At 42.4% G+C, this 24,781-nt stretch overlaps 3 protein-coding genes across 8 annotated transcripts in view; 1 reads left to right on the plus strand and 2 right to left on the minus strand.

Annotated features, from left to right (window-relative positions):
* Positions 1–7,716, minus strand: part of znf804a (zinc finger protein 804A) — a 65,474-nt gene extending 57,758 nt beyond the window's left edge. The window contains exons 1-2 of one of the 2 annotated variants that reach the window (XM_054799161.1): positions 7,241–7,716; positions 622–7,124 (exon numbers count right to left, since the gene is read on the minus strand). The gene's annotated coding sequence lies outside the window, so the exon portion shown is untranslated. Of the gene's footprint in view, positions 1–621 lie in introns of both variants that reach the window. The other variant, XM_054799160.1, reaches the window with a different exon arrangement.
* Positions 7,717–7,857: 141 nt separating this feature from the next.
* Positions 7,858–22,993, minus strand: LOC129194159 (dual specificity protein phosphatase 19-like). Of its 2 annotated transcripts, none has more exons than XM_054799168.1 (5): positions 22,904–22,993; positions 20,384–20,617; positions 15,179–15,225; positions 9,712–9,864; positions 7,858–8,368 (listed from the first exon to the last, which is right to left on the minus strand). In XM_054799168.1, exons 2-5 carry the CDS (start codon positions 20,595–20,597, stop codon positions 8,183–8,185), a joined length of 600 nt encoding a protein of 199 aa, XP_054655143.1. In that variant the 5' UTR covers positions 20,598–20,617; positions 22,904–22,993; the 3' UTR covers positions 7,858–8,182. The 2 variants fall into 2 exon arrangements, with proteins under 2 accessions (XP_054655143.1, XP_054655141.1); XM_054799166.1 differs by lacking the exon at positions 22,904–22,993 and adding an exon at positions 21,422–21,858.
* Positions 21,926–24,781, plus strand: part of nckap1 (NCK-associated protein 1) — a 52,763-nt gene continuing 49,907 nt past the window's right edge. For all 4 annotated transcript variants that reach the window (XM_054799162.1, XM_054799163.1, XM_054799164.1 and 1 more), the window contains exon 1: positions 21,926–22,237. In XM_054799162.1, the coding sequence (XP_054655137.1) occupies positions 22,130–22,237 (108 nt within the window). In that variant the 5' untranslated portion in view covers positions 21,926–22,129. The remainder of the gene's footprint in view (positions 22,238–24,781) is intronic.

The following is a 24,781-nucleotide window of genomic DNA, read 5'->3' on the forward strand; positions in this document are numbered from 1 at the left end:
CCAGAGCGCCATGCTGAATCGGTTGTCCCGCCCCCATTTACCAGCTTTCACAGCAAATGATTCAGCAGCAGCCCTGTCTCCCCAAAACCACTTCCTGTCCCAGTGAAGAAGGTGAGCAACACTGCGGCAAGGTGATTTTTTTTTTTTTTCATGGGGCCCAGAATTCCTGGCGGCGCCCCCGGCTGGCTGTGTCCTGAATGCGACGCCATTACAAAGCTAACGGCCAATAAAAAAACACATCCTGCCTCAAATGTTCAAAACAGCTGATGAGAAATCGACAGGAGGATGCCACGACAGGAAGTTAGATGAACGGGTCATCATTGTTTGTGGTCGTAATGGTTTCAGTGGAACACCAAACATAAAAAGCAGCACTTCATTCAAATCAAACCAAAGCAGCAAACGTTTCATCATTTTTGTCTTCATGTCCAGTGACTTTTAGCGGCTGAGGGTGCGCAGTAATTGGTTATTGGGTCTTGGTACGTTTTCCAACACGTCCTCCTCTTTTGTGTCAACCAAAGTCAGCTCTTCAACTGACATTTGGTACTTTGATTGACATTTCAAAATCAATAAGTCACTGTGCGTGTTGCCAGACTGCTGACAGAATGTGGATAGTTTACTCACCGTCTCCAGGCAGCCATGGCGCAGACAGGACGTGAAGGTCAGCAGAGATCACCCATAGAAAGAGTACGAAAGGAGCGCTAGCTCTCTTTGGGGGGGGTGAGATGCATGCTGCGTCTGCTTCATGCCAGCCTGTGGACTCACACTGAGATGGCAAAAAAAGCAGCAGGGGGTAAGTAAAGGCATGTAAACACTCCAAATCCCGAAAAGAGAGAGAAGAAGTCATCCAGCTCAAAAAAGAAGTTAGAGTTCAGGAGAAATGACTTGTGTGTCTTTGGGTTTCATTTCACGTATTGGTAGTCATCTTACATGTACTGCAATAGCTTTGCCTCTAAAACATTCATCATAATGGCTTTTCTTTCATTTTGCATTGAGACAATGAAAATACTGTTGAGTTTTGTTGCTATTTCTGATGGGAAATGATGGGAATGGAAATCATGAGTGAACCTGCTTACTTCATGTCACTTCTGGTCTATAATCTGTGTCTCTTCTCATATTCTCATTCTCTGAACACCCCTTGTTGACACTGATTCTTCTTTCAGAAGAATGACCCGCAAAGGCCTCAAAAAGCCAAGGAAAAAGGAAAAACACATCAAAAATGGAACTTCCATTGGACATCCGTCCATTTTCATCCAGGACCGGGTTGTGGGGTCAGCAGTTTCCGTCCACCTCCTCCACCTCCACTGGGGGGACACTGAGGCGTTTCCAGGACAGCTATGAGACATAACACCTCCAGCGTATCCTAGGTCTGCCCCAGGGTCTCCTCCCAGCTGGGCATATCCGGAAGGAATCTGGACCACATGTTCCTCTCGATGCTCTTTCAATCACCACTCAACGCTCATGACCATAGGTGAAGGTAGGAATGTTGATCAGTCAGTAGAATGAGGGCTTTGCGTTCCTGTTCACCACGACGGTCTGGTAGCGACCGCATTACTGCCGACACTGCGCCGATTCGCCTGTCGATCTCACGCTCTAACCTTCCCTCACTCCTGAACAAGACCCCAAGATACTTGAACTCCTCCACCTGGGGAAAGACACCACTCGCAACCCAAAGGGCGCAGTCCATCCTTTCCAACTGAGAACCATGGCCTCGTATTTGGAGGTGAGTCTCATCCCAGAAGCTTCACACGTACCTTTCTCTTCAGCACTGAGGCTGAGGAGTGTGATCCTCCAGCTACTCTTCTTCCAATGCGATGTTGAAGAGACGCGTCAGCCACCCAACTCATCCACCAGGATCTTTTATTTTACTACATCACCTCAGGAATGTCTACGTTCCTGTCATCAAACACAAGGTGTATCGGTGGCACTGAGAAGGTCCTGGAAGTAAACCTTCCATCAGCACAAGAAGGTAGTGATTCATGGAGAGTTTTCATTAGTTTTATGCCATTTTGAAAGAGTTTATTTTGTAAAGAGATGAAGCAAACGTCTTTAGCAGCAGCGAACACACTTCTTCTTAAGCTCATTCTGTAACTCTTAACACAAACCTTTCATTTCATCAATGTTCTGATGGACATACAGTATATCTAGACATCATCTAGCTCATGTTTAGAAGAACAGCCGTTCAACAACATCGTATACATGAGACTTTACAACAAGCCCACATTATACAACAAGGATCACAGTATCTATTTATTACCTCCGACACGCGCAGCGCCGAGGTTATGTTTTGCCGGCGTATCTGTTTGTCTGTGTTCAAAATAACTTGAGAAGATCTGAATGGATTTGGATGAAATTTTCAGGAATTGTCGGAAACGGGATATGGAAAAACTGATGAAATTTTGGGTGTGATACAAAATTAAAAATTTTCCCCAAATTCACCTTTTTCCATGCTGGAAAAAACAGCAAAGATCAGCTACCAGCATGACCAGCATGACTATCATATGCTGTGTTTTCGTGCTGGTATGCTGGTGACCAGCATACCAGCATGGGACCAGCATGGTCCACCAGCATAGACCAGCACTGACCACCAGCTAAAGCAGCACCAAACCGGCATAGACCAGCACTGACCAGCATCATTTCCATGGTGGTCTATGCTGATTTTTTCAGCAGGGTTCCCTCCAACTAATTATTAATACCTGCTCCTACTGCCACATTTCTCAACCGATTCAAGACATTCCAACATCAACTCATTCAACAAAGTCAAGACAATCATGCTATTAGACACAGCATGAAAAGTCCCACATTTTTTATTCCGGAAACAAAATGCCTTTGATCTTAAGAGCTCTAGCTACTTCTGCATTTCTCGACCGATTCAGACCATTCCAACATCAAAGCATTCAACTAATTAAGGACATTTATGCCATTTGTCACATACCAGGAATTCTCACTTTTCTTGACATTCCCATTTTTCAGAACGCAAAATGCCTTTGATCTAAAGAGTTCTAGCTACTTTCACATTTCTCAACCGATTCAGACAGTTTCAAAGTAAAAATTCTCAACTCATTCGGGACATTAAACCTTCCCGGTACATTGCGCTATCGTATTGTAGTATTTTTAGCCATTTTCATAGGTAGACACTTGTATAAAGACTAAGCACTATCATGCTAGGTGTTAGCATGCTAACATTAGTATAGTAACATTTTTAGCCATTTTCATAGCGAGACATGTATAAGCACTTAGCATGCTAACACGTAGCATAGTAGCATTTTTAGCCATTTTCATAGCTAGACACTTATATAAACACACACCACTATTATGCTAGGTGTTAGCATGCTAACATTAGCATGTTAGCACTGCTAGCATACTAACATTAGCAATCTAAATATGTAAATAAAATAAATGTAGGAGTAATATTTATGATGCAAATCACAATATGGGGGAACTATGGCGCTTGGCGGAGGTCTGCGCTCTCGGAGTGCTTTTCTCAAAATAATGCGTTCATGGTACGGTAACTAATTTAGTTAACTATGTTAAAATTTGAGCTTTACATTTTCAGTTCATTTGGTGCTGTTGATAAAAATGTGTATAATATTTATTTTTTGTAATTAAAATACAGTTAAAATGCTTATATTTCAGACACAGTTGCAAATGGTTCTTCATCATAATTAATTGGAAAACTGTGATTAATCTGGTAAACATTTTTAATCATTTGACAGTCCTAATTATAATATCAATTGTTTAAAATAGGGAAGGCTGTGTTCTTGACAGTTGTGGAGTTTTTATGCGACTGCTGTTGAATTTTAACATTTGTGTTTGCAGTTGGGTCACAGAAGGATTTCTGCAAAGCGGGAAACTGTCCCTCTCTGCTTTACTGAACAAATATTGCTGCAGAGCTTGGAGAAAATAAAGGATGCCCTAAGAGGCTTATCTGATGAATTTTCCTCCCATGATCCACTGCTGTAATAAGCTTAAAAGCTTCCCCAGAGCACCACTAGATTCATTGAACACAAATGCAAATCCTGCCTGTTTAACTCCTTGTTCAGGTGTGACTTTGTGTTTGATTCTCTATCATTGGACGTGTTACGTAAGGAATGCACAAATGATTGCAGCTACGCTCCATCCAATGCGGGCGAGTGGAAACTGTCGGGGGTATGAGAGATAAAGAAGCAAATCTTAAATATGCACTTTGATAGTGTTGTGTATTAAACGCATGCCTGCTTTATTTAATAATACATCACACATGCACACTGGGAGCAATAAGAGAGCGGGAAGCTGAAGGAAATGTTTTATAGCTGTGAGGGTTTCTCCGAGGAGAAGATGTTTTGGGGTTTATGATAAGACAGCATGAACCTTGACACGCTCTGCTGGACTGCTAGCGGGTCCAAACTGACGGATTTAAGTGTTTTCACAGCTCAGAGATCCGAAAGAATTCACACACGCATAGTTTTAAAGCATCTTCATTTGGCTTTCTTTTTTCTGCATAGTTTCCCCACAAAATGCAAACCTTGCAAGGTCATCCGTGTCAGATGTCGCTAACAAACACCGATGCTGGTGAGATCGCGACGTTCTTGGCAGACTACAAGTTAAAAGTGCATCGGACTTCAGTTAAATCAGCGGTTCTCAATTATTTTCTGCCATGTCCCCATTGGGGGACAGAACAGTTTTCGCCCCAGCGCCCCCTGCCCACTGAGAAAGTGATATCTTTTTATTTATCTGCACTGTACAGACAGAACTCAAATCCGAAACCGGTGAAACGCAACAAAATGGAGAGCAGTGAAGCACACAAGCGTATTTAAGAGTCAAACTGCATGGCGAGTACGATAAATTCATACGCGTTGGCAGGTCTGCACTAACATTGAAAGTCCTCCATGCCGCTCACGCCCCCTCTGACAGTTCAACGCGCCACCCAGGCAGGGAAGCCCAGACTTCCTTCTACCTCCTTTGCCCCAAAGCGTGAAGGAGGTTACCCGTCAGTCGTCTCACTCCACCTCTGTTCAGGTGTGGGCCTTTTCCCTTTAAAGGATCCTCTCTTCTCCAGAAGAGATTGAAATTCTCAATGAAGTGCAGTCCTCTGCACTCGCATGACTTTGGACAGCCATGTGTTCAATTTGTTCATCCTCCTGTCGATGTTTGCGAGAGGTCCACCGATGAACGTTGGTATTGCCTCAGGTATCAGTTTTGTGATGTCAGAGACAGTTGGCGGTTCTGTTTATGTTTATGTTAGGTATTGGTTAATACAACTTAACTTCATACAATTCACAGTTCCACATGTCCAAAAGGAGTAGGAAGAAGCAAAGCTAATTTAATCCTAACCCCCATCAGTTTCACATCAGTTGCAATTAGAGTTGTCCCGATTCCAACTTCAGGATCGGGATCACCTGCCGATCCGCTGTATTTTGGAGACCGGATAATATGGGCTTCCGCTACAGGATCGGGCCGATCCGGTCGCTGTGTCACGTTCGTAAGGTGGCCGTGACCACCCTTGGTCACTCTCCGGCCACCCACTGGCCATCTAGGTATCAATATCTCAGGTATCAACTTATTGCCACCCCTACAGTATGTGAGTAATGGTCTCACCTTGGCCACCGAAAAATGAAAAATTTCTGGCTCAGCCACCGCTCGCACGGGAAGTGCTGCTCTAACCGCTGGTTGTTTTTACTAGGGACCATCAATAAATTACTATTGCGCTGAAGAGAGTTTGTTAAAAAATGTCATATATTCAAAATCATAACCATGTCAAATGATTAGACAAAAAAAAAGAAAGTATTTTGCATTGCCCATTCTTTCCAATTTTATCCTTTATTGAATGGACTTTTTTTATTGGATGTATCTTTGGTTGGATTCGGGAACTGACTCACAAAGGTTTGCTACAAAAGTCCAACAATATTGTTGATCATACTGTGTAACAAAAAAGCCCTTGGTTGCATTATTTCTAATGCTTTGAAGAGCTATTTTCATAACCATATTCATTTCCACAAATTCATGTTTGTAACAAAAGCTTATTAATAAAAAAATTTTAAAAATAGGATCGGTACCGGATTGGATCAGATGTTAAAAAATGTGCATCGGACATTCCTAATTGCAATGGTCACACTTTAAAAATACAGTAGTTACTGAGGAACTAATGAGGAACTAATGACTAAGGCACATCAATTTAGACTAGTTACTGAGGAACTAATGAAGAGCTAATGAGGAACTAATGAGTAGAGTAGTTGCTGAGGAACTAAGGCACATAAATTTAGACTAGTTACTGAGGAACTAATGAAGAGCTAATGAGGAACTAATGAGTAGTGTAGTTGCTGAGGAACTAAGGCACATACATTTAGACTAGTTACTGAGGAACTAATGAAGAGCTAATGAGGAACTAATGAGTAGTGTAGTTGCTGAGGAACTAAGGCACATACATTTAGACTAGTTACTGAGGAACTAATGAACTGCTTGTATTGTTCCTTGAAATCGCTGGCGTTTTTTAGCGTTGCTCTCGTGTGTTTTAAGTATCATTTTTCCATGGGGTCCTATTTCTCCTCTCTTGTTGAGAAGAATTGCCCAACACTTTTGGGTAGCAGGTTATTGTTTTTAATTTTAGTGGTTTGAACATTTACTAGATCAGCAAACGCTCACATTTGTGATTTTAAAATGAAGCGTTTGTATGTTCTCTATGAGCAGCATTATGGATGATCCTAACTGCCCTTTTTTGTGGCATTGTTAGTGAGCGGAGTGTGTTTTTAGAATTATTTCCCCATATCTCCACACTGTAAGTCAGATATGGTAACACTAGAGAGTATGGAGTGATTTTTGGTCAAGGACAAATATTGCTTTCTTCAATATTGATGGCTTTCTCGCCACTTTATGTTGTATATTTTAAAGGCGAGATTTCCAGCTCATATTTTCATCTATTATGCCCCCCAGAAATGTTCATATAATGTACATACCGGCCCTGCGGGCTATTAATTTGGACCCAGTGTTTGCCCATCTCTGACGAGTTCTAACATCTGGCATGCTTATTAATGGTTATCTTAGATCCCAAATCATTCATTCGGGATCATTTTGGTAAGCAAACCTGAGCCTGAAGTGATTTAGCTCTTTGACTTTGATCATTTTTTCTGCTTGCGGCTGTGTGAAATGTCCTATGAAGAGAAAAACAGAAAGGCTGTCAGTACAGGACCAGCAGATGTCCATTCATGTAATTAATCCAAAAAAGCAAAAAGGTTAGCACTTAGAGCAAAGATTGGACATCCTGTACCTCTCCTGGTGTGCGAGGGCTGCGTGGGCTGAAATGGTGGTGGGACCCCCTTGAGACGCTGCAGATGGGACAGCTTGTGCCATCCTGTGGGCCGGCCAGACGGTAAAATGTCAGAAAAATGTCAGGGGGAAAGCAATTGGCAGCGACTCCTCAGTGATGCCATTGAAGAGCAACAAAGAGGAAATGCCAAACGCCATCACCACATTTTAGCAGCGTTTGTCACACTCTGGTTGAGGACAGAAGACCGGAAGTAGACCAGGTGGACATTGGGAAAAACGTACAATGTACAAACGTTTAGTTACAGTGCTCTTTGCCATCAGTCCTCCGCTTTACAGGACCAGCAGGAATTGCAACCAATTTGTAACATCTTATCTCCTCCTCTAAGTCGCTGGCACAGGACCAGCCTCCACGCCTCCCACACCCCCCCGCCTACACAAACTCCAAAAGCTGCACCTTCAAAAGGCCAGCAGAGCCATTTTACACCATCAGCCTATCATCTCTCACTGGAAGATGCCTGGTGCGTTTCTGACACACAAGATGCAACTTGTACCAAAGTCATGATGGAGATAAGTGAGACAAAACGTGTGCAATGAGTTAGAAATTAGACAAAAAAGCAGTCGAGTCATTGTCTTTATCTGCGGATGGCAGGAGTTTGGCCTGAAGGAGACAGGAAGTCTTACTGCTACTAATTTGTAGCACAATTATCGACCAGCAAAATGTGTTATCGTGACAGACCTAATTGCACTAAACATCACTTATTCAACAATGTTTCCCATGCATTCATTACTCCAACTAGCAAATAGCAAAATTCCTGGTGGCGTCCTATTTGTGATACAGTCGTTTTATAATGGGAGAGGGGTCCTCCAAATAAAATTTGGCCGGGGGCGGCCCTGCTGAGAGGCATCTGGTGCCATAAACCATCTTTGGTCTGTGACGTGCTGCTCATGGTGGCGTGTAGCTCTGCAGTTGCTGGTAGAAGCCTGGATTGGGCTGACACGAAGGCCGCGCCCGCTTCACCTGACGGTACGCCTCATCAAACAGCAGCCTCTCCCTCAGCATCAAGTAACCAATCACGACGGAGCAGGATCGCGACACGCCGGCGTTACAGTGGACCAGCACCACGCCATCCTGAAGAGTGACAGAGAGAAAAAGACACTGATATCTTCTTTTCATGCCAGTATTAGTATTATCCAACATCTCTAATGGAAATGTTTCAAATGAAAGCCACATGCTGCAAAGCCCTGACGTGTTTGTGGTGTTTGTATTCAAGGTGGAGGGAGCTGTGTCTGGAAGCACAAATATTAATCAATGTCCATGAAGCCAGATGGATCATTTTTCCTTGCTGTAATTGACATCTTATCACTGCTATCAAAAAATAACCCAATCACTCGGGCCCTCTGGGCTCACACAGGCTAATGTCAAACACACAAAAAGATAAGAAAAATCTATCAGTCAGAGGTCGCTACATTGCATCAGGGCAGGGTTTCTTATAGAACGTCTTCCTTTTCCACTTTTAGCCAGAAGAAATGAACATTGCCAAAGCTAGATAATGCATCACAGGCAACATGGAAACCTCATTTGGTTTTACGTCTGCGTCTTGTTTTTCTTTTATTTGACAGGGCTGGGCTGAGTGTAACACTCCCCTTCTCTCTTTAATTACCATCAAGCTAAATAGTCATCGATGTCGTGTCACACACGTGTGGTCAAGGGGTCATTTGAGGCCCATGTCTTGTTTTTTTTATTGGCTCGCAGCACATTTTAGAAATAAAATTTAACCAAAAAAACTCTGCAAAAAGTGGAAAAATAGTGCAAAAGGTATCATGTAACAAAAACTGTTGATAGTAATAAGTGATAAGACAAAGCTTTGTCTTTAAATATACTGTAATCCATTGCCACTTTGTGCTTCAAGAAGGGTGACCGGAGGGTGTGTTCCAAATATAGGGGATCACATGCCTCAGCCTCCCTGGGAAAGTGTCTTCCAGGGTGCAAGCAGCAACCCCCCCCCCCTCCCCCAACATCAAGTAATCAATCACAATGGAGCAGGATCGCGACATGTCGGCGTTACAGTGGACCGGCACCACGCCATCTGACACGCCTTCCATAGAGGAAGCAGAGTCTGAGGATGCAAACGCGGACAGTTCCATCACCGTAATAGGGGTGTAAAGGTGACTCTAGGGGTGTTATTTCATGTCTAGAGGGCTCTAATAATGCCAAATCCTACTCGACGGACATATACTTATGACAGTCGGTTGTATCTGGAAACAGCTAACGAGGGATTACTGTACAACTGATATTGCTAAGATGGGGGGGGGGGTGGAGTTGTGTAGCATGGCCATAACGTGGAATATTTCCTCTCAACACATATAAAACAAGACAGTTTGTATTCATTGATAAAAAGAGAATGTAAGATGCAATTACACCGGAGACACGTGGAGATTAAAGGCGGGAAGAAAAGAAAGAACAGCACGTACCTGCTCCCGGGCTTGATCTATAAAAGAGCTACACTCGCTCAGGTGTGACGTGATGTTGGTGTCTGGGAGGTCCAGGATCCGCAGCGTCTTGTAGACCAGCTGATCTGAGAATACGTTGGCCACTCCGAAGGCCACATTCAGCACATGTGACACCTGCAGGAGAAGATGATCAGCCACATGAATGACCTTTGACTGTGAAGGTGAGACGCTGCGCTGGCATGACACAACGGATGTAACAGAGAGGAAAAAGACGTGCAAGGAGGAGGGGCTGTCGGTTATGAGACAGATGGCGTTGATTCATTTTGCCGTCTACTCTCACTTAACTTTACTTGACCTCAGAGCCTGCGTCCTCTCCTCTTTGGATGCGTGTTACGCCGCAAAGACAGCATTAAAGACGGTAAATGGCCATTCATTTGTATCGCACTTTTCCACCAAGGTGCTCATGACGCCGTCTCTACCTACTGTATGACACAGCAAATGGGGCTTCAGCATCTTGCTCATGGATATTTCAACATGGCCACAGGGAGACTGAGGAGAAGGGACGTCCCATGATATAGTTCCACTGATGTTATCAGACAACATTGCCACAAAAATGAGAAACTGGATCATATATATCATTATCGTTTTTTTCTGCCTCATCCAACTGCACCGTTCTCCACAGAGCAACAAAGTTTGCTAGCTCAGTATGTCCCGATCTGGAATGATTTGTAAATATGCAATTTGCAATGACTGTACAGCGGTATTTAAGCAAGGGAGGGGTCAGGTGTCTTCCTTTAATACTTCTAATCTAATATCACACCTCAGGAACAATCACACGCAGCGTTTATGCAGCACAATAATGGCAACCAGCAATAATCATTTCATTGTTGTGGTCCAGTTTCATACTTTGCACTTTGTTGCCATACGGATGCTTCTGCCACATAAAATTTGTGCAGCTTTCCAAATTGCATCCTCTAAAATCATCTAAAATGTCCGATACTGATGGGATTGTCTTTTGAAAAATGGCTGAGATTGAATGGGTTAATAGTTGACTACCGGTCACGATTTTTAATAACTATTTTGTTGGAATAAAATGTTTAAAATAAATATTGCACGTTTTCTATACTTTATTTATATCATATATTTCCATAATATATAAATGTATTGCATAGCCTATTACACACAATGTAGCTGTACCACGCTGACTATTCGGGTATCGTAACAGACACTTACACACTAATATACATGCAAAACAACACTATTTTGTACTAATGCATAACCTGCACGGCATGCTGGTAATCCCACACACACGCTTCCCCAACAGCATGTTACCTAGCATGCCTTACCGGTTATCCATTTGTATAAAATAGCATTGTTTCACATGTACTGTATATTAGTGTGTCATTCTGATACCCACAGAGTCCCTGAGTGAGGGAGGGAGGGGTTTGGTTTGATGACCTCCTCTAGGTTTATGTCAGGGTGTAAAAAGTGGACATTTTTATCGTATTTTTTCTCTCACCGTTCACTGGTGGCCCTGGAAGAAACCCCCCCACAAAAGCCAGGGATGTACTGTATATTTATCTATTCCTTCTCTTGGTAGAAGGGAGTTTTTTTCTTCACAGCTGTGGACAAAGTGAAGATTTCAATCGGTAATCAAGCTGAATTGCATTGACAGAAGCAAACACATCCTCTAGTCATCCCAACTGTGTATTGGAGATTCTTTTTGTGCTTTGCTGTTGCAGTGGCTCTATACAGTACCTCATCAGAATGCACACCCGTTATTTTTCTGCCATCTTCCATTTTCCATTCATGATCTATGACAGCATCATAAGTGCAGATGAATAAAAAACACACTTCCTTTGATTTTTACTCACCCTAGCAAAAAAAAAAAAAAAAAAAAAAAGAGTGGGGAATGAGTAAAATGATTACCGGCGCGTACTCAGAGAGCACTCTCTGTGTCGTGTTGGGCAAATTGAGAAGAGGGGTCCAGCTCTCTGAGTGAACGACACATTTGTGGCTCATGAACAAGGCAGCATTTCAACAGTAAAGGAGCAAGGAGGACCGGGGAGGTCAACAAGTAACACTCCAGCACTGTTCCCTTTTAATGGTGCCACATCTGTCCCGCATAGAGCCACACTGAACGAACATGAACAACCTACAATGAAACATTGAAGACCATCCAGCCTGATGGCCTGTTGTGTAGCAAGCCTTATACATTAGCATGTTAGCATGCCATTACTCCACACTGTGTCACAGGTGCGCGTTCAAACTCGACCACAACAGTCAGCTGCTCATCCTACTTGACAGCAAAGTTTAGTGTTAGTGACATGTGACCTGGGCGGTTCCAGACTCCACCGTGATCAGTGAATTTCAGCAAAGTAGGATTCCTCATTTATAAATACAATATTTTCATAGTTAGAGCATATAAAACCTGTTTACCACCTCCTAAATACACGTTTTAACATTATTAGAGCCCTCTAGACACTAAATAACATTCCCATAGTTACGTTTATGCTCCTATTACCCAATGTAGTAGACATAATAAAAGAAAATAAGACATAATATAGACTCACATGTCAGCATTGGGAGAGTTCCTTGTTGTCGTTCTTTTTTTTTTACTTCCTCTTCGGTACAGCAGTGGTTCTCGACTTGTTTGGCTGCGAGACCCACCATCACCCCTCAGTGAAAAATCACGAGATCGGCAAATGCCTTTCAAAGCTGATCACAAAAGCCGATACATGTGGCTATCACTACTGCAGGCCGCAGCGATCCTTGCGTGCACTGTGGTGTCTTGACCAAGCTAACGTCTTTGGCAGCGTCATCCTTCCGCTTTTCCCACAATAACAATCATGTCTGTCGTGTGGAACTTAACTGCCAACACATTGCCACGGAAACTATCTTGCGGGGGTAGCAAGCGAAAAAGCTTTCCTACAGCATTTAAAGAACAAACAACTGACGGAGTATGATGAGTTTTCAAGGCTCACGGTGTGAGCATCATTCAGACGGCAGCTAACGCAGCCATGTTGCTAACACTCATGTTCATGCACGCATGTGTGTGTGTGTGTGTGTGCGTCTGTGTGAGACAGTCAGAAGGCTAAGCTAATAGCCCGAAAAATAAATGAATTCATCGGACGAGATGAGCAGCCTTTCTCAGCGGTGGAAGACACCGAGTTCGCCGAGTGCTTTCTCACGTACCTGGAAGTTCCACCAATGTACTCTCACACCAAAGCCTGCTTAAAGAAGGTGTGTCATCCTCTGGAAGTTCATATAAGTTCTCTTCAAAAAGTACATCAATTGTACGTCAAATGTCAAATATATTTTTGTCTAAATTAAAGTGATTTTATGTTTCCTTCATATAATGTAGCCAGAAGCAGGTGGTTAGATTAGCAGATGGCAAAACACGTGCCCCCCCCCACCTTATGGCTCCCTTGGCAGTCAAGGGACCTTGGAACTGTCCTGACCTTTCCCCTCTGTGCGGCACCCCTGGCCAATAGCACTCATCATAAATATATTGAAAAATGTATTATTAATCCATGTGATCGGTATCGGCCGATTTCAGCCCTTGATGATCGGTATCGGAATCGGCACCATAAATGATCGCAGCATCCCTAATATATACCTATACATACCCATATATATGCGTACTGTGTTCCCTCGTTTATCGCGGAAAAATACTTGTTTGCAATGATTCTCTATGTTTTAAGGCTGTAAAAGCCCTCCCAGTACACTTGATACACTTTTCTCAGACGGGCATTAACATTTTCTCACATTCCTCTCTTGTTTAAACACTCTCAAAGTTCAAATTTTGTTTGAACTTTATTGCTCCATCTCTTGGACACAAGAAATTAAGTGACTCACGTAGTCACTCCTCTGACATTTGGCTGTTTTTGTCCATCCATTTTCTATGCCGCTTCTCCTCTTTAGGGTCGAGGGGCATGCTGCCTATCCCAGCTGACTTCGGGCGACAGGCGGGGTACACCCTGGACTGGTCGGCAGCCAATGGCAGGGCACATATAGACAAACAACCATTCACACTCACATTCATACCTATGGACAATTTAGAGTCACCAATTAACCTAAAATGCATGTTTTTGGAATGTGGGAGGAAACCGGAGTAAACCCACACACACACGGGGAGAACATGCAAACTCCACACAGAAATGCCCAGGGGAGAATCGAACCTTACTGATCTCCAGGCTGTTACTGTGTTGGCCAATATGCTAACCGCTAGACCACCGTGCAGCCTAGCGTTTTTGTATCTTTGTGAAAACATATTGCTGCTGATGTAGTATTTTACTCCTCCTTTTAGTCCTCCATCAACCCAAGATTCATTTAAAGTATTCCATAACGGCGCCCTAGCGATCATACAACTACAATAGCTAGCAAACAGGAAACACGCAGTGTTGCACAAAGGAGATTGATGACAATGGTCTACAGCCAATCAGAACGCAGAAGACAATGGGCGGGTTCTCCCTTAGCCAATCAGGACTGTTGTGGCGCTATAGTTACAGACATCTAACGCTCATATGAGTATACAGCACCCTCTACTGGTAGCAGTAGTAAATACAACAACAGACACACAATGGAGCACTAATAGATCGCTCTAACACGCAAAACAGCGAATCCGTGAAAGGTGAACCGCGATGTAGCGAGGGAACACTGTATGTGTATATAGCCTGGCGAATGTGAGTCACACGACAGAGGGAGAGAAGCACTTTGGCTTGCTTAAAGGAAGAGTAGACTAGACATAACACTAACTACAATCACAGTGGGAATACAAAAATACAGCACAACATGTAAAGTCAACACAGACAAGACAACTACTACGACTAGGGGGAATAACAACAACTACATTAACGCGAAACACGTGTTTGAGCAACTTTTTACAGCAGCAGTGTCACAAGGCATGCTGGGAAGCTGCTGGTACTCCTGTGTAAGAAGAAGTGCTGCCGGGTCTCTGGCAAGAAAAACCAAATGGTTCATGTTCACAACTGTCATTAATAAAGAGGATCGGTTGTGCATTTCTTTTGGAATACTTAAAGCCTTTTTTTGTGGCCCCGCCTTGAGCTCCAGCAGCCCCCATGCAGGTAAATTGCTGCATGGTGTGGTCCAGTAGACGTGGCACATAATGAAGTGGCTTGTGGGAGTGTGTAAGACTAAATCTTTTGGAACAGTACTGTTAACGTGTCGTCATGGCTCATGGCCTTAAAAGATGAGCAAGAAAAGGCCGGTTCATGTCCTTCCAGACACAAGTATAAAAGTCATCACCCCGAGAGGGTAGAGGCGGCCACACCAACAGCGGTGTCATTTCTGGGAGACGTGCTGGGATCATTTACTCCGTCTCCTGAGCGGAACCGACACTGCGAGAGTCTCTGGGCTCAGAGCTGCGGGACGATACGTGGCGGCGTCTAATCTGGTGTATCTGTGCATGTGATCGCCACACAGCAAGGCCAAGCCAGCGCTATCCATCCCCCATGCACGCACTGACCTTATATCTCTGCAACACGTCCATGTCGTGGGCTGCATCCTGAGAGGCTGAAAGAGGAGAGAAAAAAGTAACTGAAGTAAAAATATTGCTGCAGGCTGCCATTAAGTGCAAATATGAAATGTTAAATCACATCTTTCATTATGACACAACATGAATACTAAATGCAGGGGCAGCCATGGATGAGTGGTTAAGAATGTGTCCTGTGATGGAAAGGCGTGGGGTTCTACGCCCCTGATCAGCACAGCCGTGAATGAGCATTTTTGAGTGCCTTGAGCAAGGCACCTTGCATGACTTGCTCCATTCGTGTGTGATTGCACAAGGTCGCATCACCTCTGCAGCAGCCTTTCTCCTCATATTTGGACCAAGTCTCTTCTCTAATTGGATTTAATAGAAATGATAACATCAATTTACGCACACCCCACTTTTCATATTAGGTTTTCGTCAAAAAGTTTTTGTATGGTGTTGCGCATAACAAACGAGTCCCTTTTCCCTGTACTGTATCGTTCCGTGAAATCCAATGCCCAAACAAAACACCCTACGCTTTGTTGACTTGCTGTCCCTGCGTTTTTTATCGAGTACGGCCACTAAATAACCCGCCATGGGGCCAAAGAAAGTTGCGAGTGTCAGCAATTTGATAAAGAAGGTGAACGGAAGTCCGCAACAACATTCCATTCCATTCCTCATTTAGAATTATTTCACATTGTTTTCTCCATGTAAAACTAGAATTATTCTCCATAAAAAGTCTGGAATAGCTTCATTTATTTCCTATGGGAAAAATTGCCTTGGTTTCCATCTGATCTTTTGAAACAAATGAATGAGAAAGAGCACGGTTCCACTGTATGTAACATTAACAGTGTGTAGATCTTTTCTACTGCGTTCCCTCATTTATTGCAGGGGACAGGTTTTCCAAAATAGCCCGTGATAAGTGACATCCGCAAAGTAGTCAACTTTATTTTTTTACAATTATTATGTATGTTTTAAAGCTCTAAAACCCCTCCCCATATACTTGATACACTTTTCTCAGACAGGCATTAAGATTTTCTCACATTTCTCCCACAGTTCAAACCTTTGTTTGAATTTTAACGATCAACCTACGAGGTTTGACAGTAAATTATTACATGACTCACGCGTATTTCACTCAGCTGACCGTGCCTCTTCATCCTGGCTCCATGCCCCTGTACTGTAGCGTTTTTGTATCTATGTTAAAACATATTGCCCCTGTTGTCGTATTTTCCTCCTCCAGAAGTCCAACTTTTTGTGCGGTGGTTAGCATCCTCCTCTGCCTCTCGGGTGCGACCGCAGGTGTCTCTGACGGTGCAGAAGGTGTTGTCGGGGATAAAACTTGCAAACATACAGCGCTTCAGAGTCACACTCATAGCGATCGAACATTTACGGTCATGGAAGAAATGATTAGACCACCCTTGTTTCTTCAGTTTATTGATCAATTTCAATGCCTGGTACAACTAAAGGTACATTTGTTTGGACAAATACATATAACAACAATAACACACATGGCCCATACGAGTTTAATTCAAGAGCTGATATCGAGCAAACTCCATGGTTTTCTTGATAATAACCAAAATCACTTAAGTTCTTGAATAGCTATAGCATTGTACTGCCACCATTGTACTGAATCTTATGAGCTATTTTTGTTGTCATTGTTATATTTCTTCAAACAAAGGTACCTTTAGTTGTACCAGGCATTAAAATGAACAAGAAACTGAAGAAACAAGGGCGGTCTAATCATTTTTTCCTTGATTGTATGTGAATTTGGCAAGCCGAACGTATTCTGTACTGAGCAGGAAGGCATGGAGGGCATTGATTGACAATGGTCAGGACACAAAACAATGTTCATACGTTGTAAAAAAATAAAAAGCACACAAAAAATTTGGCGAAACAGCAAGTCCGCGAAAGGTGAACCACGATGTAGTGAAGGAACACTGTATTTAAGATCATGAACCACTGTATGGAACATTAACAGTAGATCTTATATATTTAATATTATGAAATAGCATTTTAGCACGCTGGTCGAGTGGTTAGCATGTTGGCCACACAGTCAGAAGATCGGAAAGATCTGGGTTCGAATCTCCGTTGGGCATCTCTCTGTGGAGTTTGCATGTTCTCCCCGTGCATGCGTGGGTTTTCTCCGGGTACTACATTCCAAAAACATGCATGTTAGGTTAATTGGCGAGCATGAGCGTGAATGATTGTCTATATGTGTCCTGCGATTGTCTGGCGACCAGTCCAGGGTGTACCCACGCTCAGTGTGGACACAGAGACACCGCCACACATCTTGACCATATGACATTCACCTTTAACAGAAAAAAAGACGGGGAAAAAAATTAGTAGCTCCCGATTGGCTCCCAACGACGCAAACCGGCTCCTGTCTTTCATTTCAAAGAGTCGATTCGTTCTCTACCGACATCTCACTATGCTGCAAAAATAGAGGTTGATCAAGCCATAGCAGTTATGGCAATATATGCAGGCCAGCAAAATGATCCAGATCATTTTCATTTACCATTTGATTCATTTATTTATTTATTATTGCGAGGGTGGATGGATGGATGTTGGCACTGGAAGAGTTCCTTGTTCTTTGTTTTACTTCCTGCTCTGGACAGGACTTCCTGTGGTGGCTATTGTCTCATCAATGTAACATTACTGACACCTAGTGACCAGTGTAGAATCCTACATATCATCGCAACATCTTTGAATGACTATTCTGAATGCCTTATATTTCTATTTTTTAATGTAGCCATATTTATGCTAGAAAAAACACATACAACTTGCATAAATATGCATACATTTGATTAATAAGATGTGCTGTAACAGATGAATTTCCCTGCTGTGGGATTAATAAAGTACTACTACTACTACTACTACTACTACTACTACTACTACTATTCAACCACAAAACAGTGATGATTTACTAATTAACAAATGATGGAAAAAGGGATGGAGTGCAGCTGAGAAATTGGAAGCAGGAAGAGGCGAGGGATTACTTTATCACCTTCAAGCACTTTCATTCATTTAGCACCAAAGTGAAGGATTGACCACTACCTTTATTTTCGGTGCCGTTACTACCATTTACGTTGGCACCGGTGCCATAACGATACAGAGTTTGGGTATACATCCCTATGCGCTTGTACGTCATAAAAACTAGTGTAAAAGTAAATTTTTCCCAATGGGGAAAATTACAGGATCATTTTCTAAAAATCAGCTGTGAACATTTTATAAAATAGACAAGGAAAGTGGTCATAGGGGAAGTCTGTCAGCTTCAAATGAGTTTGGACATAAAACCTCCATCGTAGACAAAGCCCGTCAAAGGTTGACAGACACAATCCCAGCAGGGGTCGTCAGCGAGTGGTCGACACAGTGCAGACGGGTGTTGATTGGCTAATATTGAGAAGGAACAATCAGCACGCCAATGCTATTAGCAGTAATGTGCCATGCAGGAAATATGACTTTATAGAGCTGAACAGATGCAATATTAATATTGATCCCTGCTGAGATGCCGTTTGCTCCACTACAGTGAGGTTAAATGTCAGAATTGAGATTTCTGCCTAGCAGCAAGTGGCCAGGCAAATGTAATCCACAGCATGTCAGCAATTCCCTTGCAGATGACGCAATGGTGTGAAAGTGTTTGATCCCTTCCTGATTTCTTATTTTGTTGTATGTTTGTCACACTTAAATGTTTCAGATCATCAAACCCATTTAAATATTAGTCAATGACAACACAACTGAACACAAACTGTACTTTTAAATGAAACCTTTTATTATTAAGGGAGGAAAAAAAATCCAAACCTAAATGGCCCTGTGTGAAAAAGTGATTTACGCCCTGTTAGAACATAACTTAACTGAGGAAAAGGCTTCTTCCTCAGGCTTTTGTCCTCGATGGACAACTCCTGTACGACTGAGAGCCTACACAGACGCATAACTTAACTGAGATTAATCGATATCTATCAGTGTGTAAAAGGTTATAAAGCCATTTCTAAAGCTTTGGGACTCCAGCCAACCACAGTGAGAGCCATTATCCACAAATGGTGAAAACATGGAACAGTTGTGAACCTTCCCAGGAGTGGCCGGCCAACCAAAACAACCCCGATCATCCGAGAGGTCACAAAAGACCCCACAACAACATCCAAAGAACTGCAGGCCTCACTTGCCTCAGTTAAGGTCAGTGTTCATGACTCCACCATAAGAAAGGCACTGGGCAAAAACAGTCTGCATGGCAGAGTTCCAAGACCAAAACCACTGCTGACCAAAAAGAACATTAAGGCTCGTCTCAATTTTGCCAGAAAACATCTTGATGATCCCCAAGACCTTTGGGAAAATACTCTGTAGTCTGACAAGACAAATGTTGAACTTTTGGAAGGTGTGTGCCCCATTACATCTGACGTAAAAGTAACGCCACATTTCAGAAAAACAACATCATACCAACCGTAAAATATGGTGGTGGTAGTGTGATGGTCTGTGGCTGTTCTGCTGCTTCAGTACCTGGAAGACCTGCTGTGATAAATGGAACCATGAATTCTGCTGTCTACCAACAAATCCTGAAGGAGAATGTCCGGCCATTTGTTGGTGACCTCAACCTGAAACGAACTTGGGTTCTGCAGGAGGACAATGATCCAAAACACACCAGCAAGTCCACCACTGAATGGCTGAAGAAAAACAAAAAACTTTGGAGTGACCTAGTCAAAGTCCTGACCTGAACACCATCCTGAAAAGGCACTTCATGCTGCAAAAGCCTCCAATGTGGCTGAATGACAACAATTCTGCAAAGACGAGTGGGCCAAAATTTCTCCACAGCGCTGTAAGAGACTCATTGCAAGTTATCACAAACGCTTGATCGCAGTTGTTACTGCTAAGGGTGGCCCAACCACTTATTAGGTTTAGGGGGAAATCACTTTTTCCACACAGGGACATGTAGCTTAGGATTTGTTTCTCTCTTGATAGTAAAAAGTGTCATTTTGTGCATTTTTATGCATTTTGTGTTCAGTTAGGTTGTCATTGACTAATATTTAAATTTGTTTGATGATCTGAAACATTTAAGTGTGACAAACATGCAAAAAAAATAAGATATCAGGAAGGAGGCACACATTTTTTCACACAACTGTATATAATAATTATAAATCTAATCTAATGGTGAGTGCCATTTAAAATGGATGGCTTATAGTTATCGATGTACCGTAATAGTTTATTTCTCACCCAGCAATAAGAATGGTCGCACGACTCCAACCTGAAGGTCCAGACTTGTATCTTCCACAAATCCACATCCACTTCCCCCTTCCAGCTCCTCCACCTGTCCCCCATCAGTCCTTCTCTCCAGCAGCTTCCTGCCCGTGATGGTGGTGACATGCGTGCACTGTTTCCTTAGGCGGCTTTTAGAGAAACCCTGGATCTCCTGGGAAAGTGAATGCATCGCAGCAAGGTCAACCAGGGCTGAAAGAGAGGCAAAACGGCAAAGTTTATGAAAGAAGGCTGACATTTTGAATGAGGGGTTTATGTTTTTGTATGTATTAATAGTTATGTAATTAATTTATAGTCAAACCTCAGAGTTCGAATGCCCCAGTTTTCATATGATTCTGTTTTTGATGAACATTTTGCCCCGGTTTTCGTACGATCTTGGTTATCATACAATATTGTGCATAGCAAATAACATGTTTATCCTATACTATATCATACCCAAACAAAGCACCTCCAGCGTTGGTGACTCACAGTCTGTGTATGTCTTACACACAACACAGCACAACATAACACAACCATGGCGTCCTCTCCACTCCTCGCCGTCTTCGCCAACAAGTCTTCAATAAAGGTGATGTTAAATGTTCATTTGTACACTTTATTATTCTTTTATAATTATTTTTGCTTTGTTTTCTGCATGTGAAACTATCATAATTCTCTCCCAAATGTGTTCTTTGTTAATATTTGTAGGTATCTGACAAGGATTAATTGGATTGGATTGACAGGATTTCTTATGGCAAATTCCTTTGGGGTTCCTTCAGACATTTTGGAGCGAAGTAGTATCCAAATTTGAGGTGCAACTGTACTACACGGTCAGTGCATGTGCATGCATTTTGGCCAAGTATTTACACTGCAATTTTTTTGTGGTTTGACTGCAGGGTCTAAACATTGTCAATATTACTCATATGTACTGTATGCGGCTCTCTTCCCAGATATCCGAAAAACTAGCAGAATACTTCACCGGTTGAATTATGTTAAAAATGAAATAATTCGCACACTCACCTGTACAAATGTGCACGATGACTGAAACGACGTACATATACGACGTTTTCCCAATGCTCAACCTTCACGTGAAGTTACACTACAGCTATCGTTTGGATAACAGGAAGTTGCGTCACACGTCGATACGTTCATGGTCTTAAAAAAAATAGAAATATCAGAAACCTCACTGGAGGAGTGCCATGTCCCGCAACTCAACAGATGTTTCTGTTTGGCTAAAAGCTGAAGTATGAAGTTGTTATCACAGAGTTGAATACTAATTCTAATACTAATAATATACTCCAATAATCATGTCGCCTCTCAAGCGACCAAAGGACGCTTAACAGTCTTTCCAATTCCGAATAAATTGAACATAAGTATAATCTATTTCTTTATGTATCATTGCGCATTATATATGTTCCGTACTATTTAATAATAGCTAGCTACATTTACAATGACATATATAGGAAATCTGACTCACATAATAATCATTTTATTATATATGAGGGGCTTTGAACGCACCACGGTGAAAATTGGGACTCCTCTCATCCCAATGAAAAAAACACGGCAAGAGGCTGGAGAGACGGTGGGTGGAGTACAGGAAGCCGATCATGGACCAAATCTAATTCCTACTAAAAATACCTTCGCGAGGACGAGGCTGTGGACATTTGCGATTTTCTATCTTTTTTCTTGCCTGATTTGGGGGATTTAATACAGTAGAGGAGCTCCAAGATGTCTCGGGGAGTGATCCAGCCTAGCCAGCAGAAACTGGCAGAAAAGCTCACCATCCTCAACGACAGAGGGATCGGGATGTTGACCCGTGTGTACAATATCAAAAAGGTTCGCGCACACACCTTGAACTATATTTTTATAACTATATATGCACTAAGCACTCAGGATTTAATGCAATATGAACATATATACCTAACGAGTGTCACAGTGTATGAATTGTATTAAATGTTACGTTTTGGCATAACTAGTCACCCTCTTGCTGTTTTAGCATATTATCGCCGCAGTAGATTCTGTCATAACTCAACGAATACGCGAGCAAAGTTGACCTGATTGTGTCATTTTAGCATCCGCAGAGGCTGGCTATGGGCACGTCTAGCTACAGTGGCTAACGTTAGCTTGCGGTAATGTCGGCCTTGCGCCGTAAAAGGAATTCATGATGGATCCAAGGCTTGTTTAACGCGGGCGTGGACGAAGATGTGCATTTTATCTGTATAATATAGGCAAACAACGACAATGGCGAATGCATATTGACCCTGGGTCGTTAGCGACAAAGCTCAGGCCTGCAGTTGGTTAATGGCGGCGGGTGTCGGCTAAGCTAAATGAGGCTAACCGTCGGAAAGCAAACGAGCCGGGCTCCGCCTTACTCCAAGACGCCCAAACATATACAGTACCGTATTAGTCTGAATAAGTCTGACATACATTAACTAGGGCAATTACGTACATTAAAAAAACATCTTCAGCTGGTTTTCATTGGTTTGTTTCACTAATACTCACAATTGTCAATATTTTCTCAAATTATTGTGAAATGATGCACATCCATCCGTCCATCTTCTATGCCGCTTATCCTCACTACTAGGGTCCCCGGTAATGCTGGAGCCTATCCCAGCTGACTTTGGGCGAGACTACTGGTCGCCAGCCAATCGCAGGGTACAACCATTGACTCTCACATTCATATCTACTGTATGTACAATTTAGAGTTGTCAATTAACCTAACATGCATGGGTTTTTTTGGGGGGAATGTGGAAGGAAACTAGAGTACCCAGGGAAAACGAGATTCGAACCCAGATTTCCTGACTATGTGGCCAACATGCCAACCACTAGGCCATCGTGATTTACAATGTAATATTATGTAATACAACGTTTCAGTATTTGTAGATAGGGATGCTACGATCAGGGTTTAATGCTGCCGATTCCGATACCCATCATCCAGGACTGAAATCGGCAGATACTGATCACATGGATTAATTGTACATTTTAATTTTTTTTTATAATGCTATAGGCTAATAATATAATGCTATAAAGATAGTTTCCGTGGCATGTGTTGGTAGTTTCCACACGGCAGACATGATTGTTATTGTGGGAAAAGTGGGAGGACGACGCTGCCAAAGACGTTTAGTTAGGTTGAGACACCACACTGTACGAAAGGATAGATGCAGGCTGGAATAGTGCTAGCCACAGGTATCGACTTCTGTGATCGGCATTCAAAGGCATTTATCGGCATATGCCGATCTCGTGATTTTCCCAGAAATTGACTGATCCTGATCAGTGGCCGATCGATTGGAGCACCCCTATTTGAAGATAATAATAGGCAAAATGTAAGAAACATCTGTCAGTGTGGTGTAGTGCAGCTGGACGTCACAATAATAAACACCTTACATCAATCAATTCCTCTCAAGACAGTGTCAAAAGAATGACCTATTTAGCTGTAACGTCCTTGTACAAGTGTACCTAATGTTATGGTAATTGGTGATTGCTGGGACTGATGTTATTTAGCAGGGTAGTGAAAGCGAAAATCTGAATGCAAATAAAAAGGAAGAAAGAAGTTTAGGACAACGAAAGCCATATAGAAACATTCATGTTAGGCAGTAATTTCCAAAAGCACAGCTAGCGCCGATATCATTAATGGCAGAAAAACCCCATCTAATTTTTATGCCAATATCAGCCAACCCATACTATCAGACATCCCTAATATTTACTAATGTCTACAATCATGCAGTCCGTGTGTGTAAATTGTAATGCAACATTGCACATTATCTCTGTAACAGAACTTTTGGAAGGTTATGGTTACTTGTGTTTTATGTCGACTTTAATGTAAATAGCACCTTTAAAAGATGGCACATTAGTGCACATATGAGAGTGTAGTGTTCTGCATGGGTGCGTTCAGTTGAGTGAGGAAGGTCATTCAGACATGGATTTGCTGACTGAGAACATGTGTAGCATTAAGTATCTCTTGTGTTTAACTTGAATGGGTATCCTGAAGAATAATAAGTGGCTTTGCACAGCAAAGGTGCATTTTTAAATGTAAAGCAGTGTGCCATTGCTCTGATTTCCAACCAGTTTTCCATTTTGGAGTTTGGTAATCAGTGTGTTGTTGTTAAAGGATTGTGTTGCACAATGCCACAGAGCTCAGTGCCATGTTTGTTACACTAGCTGTTGTGGTATCAATTAAATGTGCTTCCTCGTTGCAGAGTGTTCTGGAATATGAAGCCTGGCCATTCATTGGTTGATATGATAGTCTGAGGTTTGTGCACTGGGAGCATCAACATGAGAATTATGCCCTGGAAAAAAGTAATTGCTTTTTAATGACGGAGGTACTGTTGTTGAATGTTAAATGTCCAAACTTTGGGTAAATTGCATTGCTTTTGCTTTTTT

This window comes from Dunckerocampus dactyliophorus, chromosome 14 (assembly GCF_027744805.1).
Source record: "Dunckerocampus dactyliophorus isolate RoL2022-P2 chromosome 14, RoL_Ddac_1.1, whole genome shotgun sequence".
NCBI lineage: Eukaryota > Metazoa > Chordata > Actinopteri > Syngnathiformes > Syngnathidae > Dunckerocampus > Dunckerocampus dactyliophorus.

Bases quoted from the DNA above. Each gene is read 5' to 3' on its own strand.
- LOC129194159 (XM_054799166.1), bottom strand. From the start codon at position 21,458: ATGTACGTCGTTTCAGTCATCGTGCACATTTGTACAG. The intron at 9,865-15,178 runs GTCAGTGCGTGC...CTTCTCCTGCAG, and splicing joins ACGTGTTGCAGAGATATAAG to GTGTCACATGTGCTGAATGT. The intron at 8,369-9,711 runs GTACGTGCTGTT...GTCACTCTTCAG, and splicing joins TAGATCAAGCCCGGGAGCAG to GATGGCGTGGTGCTGGTCCA.